The sequence below is a fragment of the Arvicanthis niloticus genome, chromosome 21, assembly GCF_011762505.2.
Source record: "Arvicanthis niloticus isolate mArvNil1 chromosome 21, mArvNil1.pat.X, whole genome shotgun sequence".
NCBI classification, from domain to species: domain Eukaryota; kingdom Metazoa; phylum Chordata; class Mammalia; order Rodentia; family Muridae; genus Arvicanthis; species Arvicanthis niloticus.
The window spans coordinates 48,850,887-48,856,886 of NC_047678.1; the positions used below are offsets into that span (position 1 = coordinate 48,850,887).

At 41.9% G+C, this 6,000-nt stretch overlaps 1 protein-coding gene across 1 annotated transcript in view; it reads right to left on the bottom strand.

The window, feature by feature from the left end:
• Window positions 1–2,880, bottom strand: part of L3mbtl4 (L3MBTL histone methyl-lysine binding protein 4) — a 373,346-nt gene extending 370,466 nt beyond the window's left edge. Inside the window, exon 1 of the mRNA XM_034483726.2 lies at window positions 2,721–2,880. Coding sequence (XP_034339617.2) covers window positions 2,721–2,849 — 129 coding nt within the window. The 5' untranslated portion in view covers window positions 2,850–2,880. The remainder of the gene's footprint in view (window positions 1–2,720) is intronic.
• Window positions 2,881–6,000: the final 3,120 nt, after the last annotated feature.

The following is a 6,000-nucleotide window of genomic DNA, read 5'->3' on the forward strand; positions in this document are numbered from 1 at the left end:
GCAAAGTTCAATTGCCCTTCGTGATAAAAGCTCTGAAGAATCTAAGTAGGATGAGGTTGTAGCTCTGTGACAGTGTGCTTGACCATAAGGTGTGAGGCCTTAGGTACAATTGCCAGTTCCAGCTTCAAAACAAAAGACATCTCAGGAATGGAAGATCAGCCACAGTGATACAGGCCTTTAATCCCAGCACTTGGGAGGCAGAGGCAGATGCATCTCTGAGTCTGAGGCCAGCCTGGTCTACAGAGTGAGTACCAGTACAGCCAAGGCTGTCTCAAAAAAGAAATGGAAGGAAGGAAGAAAGAAGGAGGGAGGGAGGAAGGGATAAGGAAAAGCTAGAGCTGCTGAGATCACATCTGTGGATGCTTGTTTATTGAGTTTTATTCAACACAGGGCTCAAAGTCTTAGAGCAGTAAGAAAAATGATCAAAGTAAAGGAAATAAAGAGGCCACATTATCCTTATTTGCAGATGATATCATGCTTTATTTAAAGGACTCTAAAGATTGCTCCAGAAAACTCTTAGAAATGAAACATCTTTGAGCAAAGGAGGGTACAAAATCAGTGTACAAAAGTCAGTAGCTTTTCAACACAGCAGTGACAAACTTGCCAAGAGAGAACCCAGGGGAAGGGGATCCCTTTCACAAAGGCTTCAATGAGCCTGACAAAAGAAGTAAAAAGACCTCTGTAGTAAAACTTCTAAGATACTAAAGGAAGCAGACAACCTTAGATGATAAAAAGATCTCTTTTGATCTTGGATTGCCAGAATTAATATCGAGAAAATGAGTATATTATGTAATCCCCATCAAAATCCTAATGACATCCTTTGTAGAACAAGAAGAAGAAGAAAAAAAAAAAAAAAACCCTAAACTTCTTATAGAAGCACAAAAGACCAAGGCAAGCCTTAGCAAAAAGAACAGTGGTGGAGATTTCCAGAGTACCCGATCTCAAATTATATCACAAAGCTACAGTAGTAAAATGAGCATGGTATCTGGCACAAAAACCAGACCCATAGACCAATGGAACAGAACAGAAGACAAGGAAACACCTGCACAGCTACCACCACCTAATTTTTGACAAATATGCCAAAGCATGCATCTTTTTCAATAACAGAGCTAGAAAGTCTGGATTTCCAGGTGCAGCAATGACTCCATATGCTTAGGTAAAATCCTACAGAACAGTCAGTTCATAATCGATCAGAGATCTTAAACATAAGCCTGACTCTTTAAAAACTGCTAGAGGGAAAACAAGCCGGACAGGGAAAGGCCAATACCAAGCTGCACTCATTCATATGCATGACCTAAGTTTAAAACTATGGCCATATGTGTGTACATGCATGTGTGCATGTGTGATTGTGTGTGAATGTGTGTGTGCATGTGTGTGCATGCGTGTGCATGCATTTGTACATGTGTGTGCATGCATGTGTGCATATTGTGTGTATGTGTGTGTGCATGCATTGAAAATAGAAAGGGCATCATGAGAAGGGAAAAACGAATCCTAAGGGAGGGAGAATGTGAGGGTCACAGACTGCAACTGACAGGAAAATAGAACAGGGAACTGTCTGGGAGAATGGAGGAAAACAGAGAGTGTGCCCTGGACCACAGCGGGGAGGTAGTGGTGGAGCAGAATGGATCAGAGCAGAGTGTAGTTGGTACAAATATCTGAAGATACCATAACACAGCATATTCCCAAAATGAATACTAGGTACCACTAAACAGACCTGAATCTCTAAAGTATGCACATTAACTGCCAAAAAACAGGGCGCTAGGAACAGAGCATGGTGGTGAGCTTCTTGCAAAGCAAGCCCAAGGATCTAAGTGCAGGTAAGTTATTCATCCATTTAGGATAAGCACTGTGGGTGTGTGATATATTCATAAACATCCATAAAGGATATGTGGTTTTAACTTCTCTCTCTCTCTCTCTCTCTCTCTCTCTCTCTCTCTCTCTCTCTCTCTCTCTCTCTCCCCCCCCGTCCCCTCCCCTCCCCTCCCCCTCTCCCTCTCTTCCCCTCCCCCTCCCTCTCCCCTCCCCTCCCCCTCTCTTCCCCTCCCCCTCCCTCTCCCCTCCCCTCCCCCTCTCCCTCTCCCTCTCTCCTTTCTGCCTATGGATCCAGACGTAGAATTCTCAGCTACTTCTAGCACTGTGTCTGCCTGCATGCCACCATGCTTCCCTTTATGATGACAATGGATTAAGCCTCTGAACTGTAGGCCAGCCCCACTTAAAAGTTTTCCTTTATAAGAGTTGTCATGGTCATGGTATCTCTTCACAGCAATATAACAAATGACTAAGATACTGTCTCAAACAAAATATGGGGGCAGGGGTGTCTAAGGAAGAACACCTAAAGTTGTCCTGGCACACATGCACGTATGCACAAATTAACATTGAGTGTTTTTAACATGTGAAACAAGAAATATCTGAGTAGGCAGATGTTTAACTTAACCTAAACAATAAACAATGTTAAAACAACAGGATACAATATATAATTTTTATATTTTAATGTATCAGTTCAAAAGCAAAGCAAGAAAAATAAGATTGCCTTTTAAAATATACCAGACTGTAAGAACATTTACATTCTGGAATAACATGCTTAAAATTCAACCATGAGCAAGTAGCTTTGAGTTTCTGCATCATTCCCTCAGGTATAGATACAACAGTGGGGTCACTCCAGTACATTTCAGCAGTGATCAGCAACTGGCAGGACAGATCCAGAGGCTGACACATCTTACCAGGTGTCCGTCCTGATTCATGTGCCCTGTGGACTCCATGCTGAGCTTCCTCTTTCTGTTAGGCTGTCTCATCTCCACTTCGGAGCTCCTTGGCAGCCTTTTCTGCAAAAACAGTGGCGTGTTAAACATTGAAGAAAGCTCTCTCCCTTCTCAAGTACAAGAGCAAAGAAATCACAGGCTGCTGAATAGCTTGGGTTTGTCCCGCGAGTGCTCACGTGTGGGAAGCCTTTAAAAGCACAGCTTAGGAGGTTCACTTGAGCCACAGACCTCGAAAAGGAGTCACACAGTTCTAGAGAGTTGTTGTCATGAAAAGGCCTGGTCACCCTGGTTTTCCATCCTGCTCTGAGGCCTCTGGCTACCTGAATCATCCCAACATTATGTTGCTGCCTGTCCTGAGAGCTTCTCTAAAGCCAAGATGATGCCAGACCATGCCCTTGAACCCCAGAACTGTAAGCTAAATAAGCCTTTGATCCAGATTGGAACTCCACAGGAAGACTAACAGAGTCAACAACTTGGACCCTTGGAGGCTCCCATAGACTAAATCACCAACCAAAGAGCATACATGGACTGCACTCCCGAACGTACGTAGCAGATCTACAGCTTGTTCTTCAAATAGGTACCCCAACAGCTGAAGCAAGGGCTATCCCTGGCTCTGTTGCTTGTCTATAGATCCTGTTCCTCTAAACGGGCTGCCTTGTCTACCCTCACTGGGAAAGGATATGTCTAATCCTGCAGTGATTTGATGTGCCAGGGTGGGTTAGTACCTGGTAAAGGGACTTCCCCCTCTTTTCAGAGGAGAAAGAGAGGGGGGATGGGAGGAGTGGCTGTGGGCGAGGACTGGAGGAGAAGGGGACTGTGATCAGGATGTAAATTGAATAAATAAATAAATAAATAAATAAATAAATAAATAAGAAAAATTTGCCCAGCTTCAGGTATTTTAATATAGAACAAAGAATCCAGCTAATGCAAAGACTTACAATTTTATTTGCTATAATTAGCTGCTGATGAAATTATGCTATTGGTTTTAAAGCCTCTAACACCACACGGTAATAATGGAAAGGGTGCTAGATTTCATTTCCCATTTAGAATTTAGATATATAAATATCTTACATAGAATATAAGAAAATAGTTATTGTTGTGTTTGGCCTTATTTATGGTAAACATTTTTGTCCATTTGTTTACTTAGATGGTCAACGAATATCGTTGCTATCTTAGTAGCCTCTGTCTCACAGAGGCTGAGTGTGTGCAACAGTCATGGCAGAGGGATACCAGAGATAGCTCAACACCCTAAAATAGAGGGCTCAAGATTAATGTATTACCAGTTCAATTATCAAGACAGTTCTTCAGCATGTTAGCATGAACAAGACAACAATTTTTGAAAAATTATTTGAAATGACATTTTTTTTTTTTTTTACCTAGCAAGGGCAACCATCTGAAAAGCAAGCTCCTGGGCTATCATGCAGCACAGAAGGTGCCATTCTGAAATCTACTTACTGATATTTAACAACTGACATACAGTACTGAGGAAACAGCTAGTCCTAAGACAAATTTACTTGTCTTTGATAAACTTAGCAAACAGCCAAGCTCACTGCTCTGCTCTCAAGAGCTCTCATGTCTCCTCTTCCCAATTCTGCCTTCACAGCTTTTCTGCAGTGCACTGCCAGACAGCAGCAGGCCAGCAGGCAGAGGCTGGGATCCAGCTGTGCTCAGCACACACTGTCAAGCTGACCCCTGTACTTGACCCACACGGAGGAAAACACGGCCTTTCAGACTCTGTCATGCTTGGGGCTAATGGCAGCTCTGGCCTTGCCTGAGCCATAGCTTAGCATGTTATTGTTTCTTCCCTTAGCTCACAGTTTCCAGGTTTGGCCATCTTTGAATCCAGTGAAGGTTTCTTGAATTATCATCTTGTATGTGTACTCTGTCCAGCTTTAATTTGGTGTTCCCCTCAAGGTAATGATTTCACAGTTCCTCCCAACAGTGTCCACTTGTTTGTCCCACTGTCTGCTGACCCCCATCCTCTGGATACCTCCCTCCTCTCTGCATATTGCCCTTTTTCCATTTGCCACTACTTACCCATCCTTCATAAGTCAATTAAGGAAACTTCAGATCCTTTAGGGAAAAGCCTTTGATTACTTCCTGTCTCAAATGGATCTTGCGTGCCTTATCTACACTTCATGGTTAGTGTGTATGCCTTTGACACAGCACGTAATACCTCAGGCTACATTTTTTTTTTTTTAATTTTCTTCCTTGTGAGACTACAAGCAACCTGATAGCAGGGATGGAGATCTGTCCATCCTTATTTTCTCTTACCCAAATTATACCTGGCTCATAGAAGACTCACAATATGTTTTTGTTGGCTTTAGCTGAATACATGTCTCCCTGCATTAGAGCCAAGCCTCACAGCCCTTACTCCAATGGATGTCAGTCTCCAGTGCAAATATTACTCCTTCTAGAATTCTAGAATATGACTAGAGTGAGTATCACTTCAAACTCAATACCTGTCTTTCCCTTAATGTACACACACACACACACACACACACACACACACACACAAAACAAACCAACCAAAAGTAAACAAAGGAACCCACTTCTCACATTCATTTGCTGTTCCTCAATGTGCTCTTAAGACAGGCACTTACCTAGTAATTCAATATCATTTCATTTGTTTGATAAGATGTAAATATAATTCATCATGCCTAGCTCCAGGTAATATTGTGAACATCTATGCAAATGAACAACTTAGCCAGAGTGCCTTTAGCAGATTATTACTACACCAAACATATAAGCCTTGGCAAGGCTGGCTTGTCTTTTATTGTGAATAACACCCACAGCTTGTCAAACAGAAATCATCTGCTACTGACATCTCCCCTTATAAACAAGGTGATCTGCCTTGCTAATCCCTGGTAATTATCTCAGTAGCCCTGATTTGTGTAAAACGTAGACGTCTGAATTTTTATTATGTGTCAGGTACAAAATAAAAGCTTCTATACCAAGGCTTTTCAAAATAAAATTTGACAATAAATTGAATTCCCTTTAAACTTAGAAATAATATAGCATTAACATATAAGGTACCTAAGAACCTGTATATTTTATTCAAAGAGTAAAGGGGCCAATACAAAATAGCATCAAATATAGATGAACAGCATAAAGGTAATGGTGGTTTGATGGACATTCAGACACACAGACAGACTTACAGAGATGGTCTACGTAGCCATTTAGAAAACCAAGTCTCAAACACAGTCAATACCCTGATGTTATTTGGAACCCTGCAGTTCCA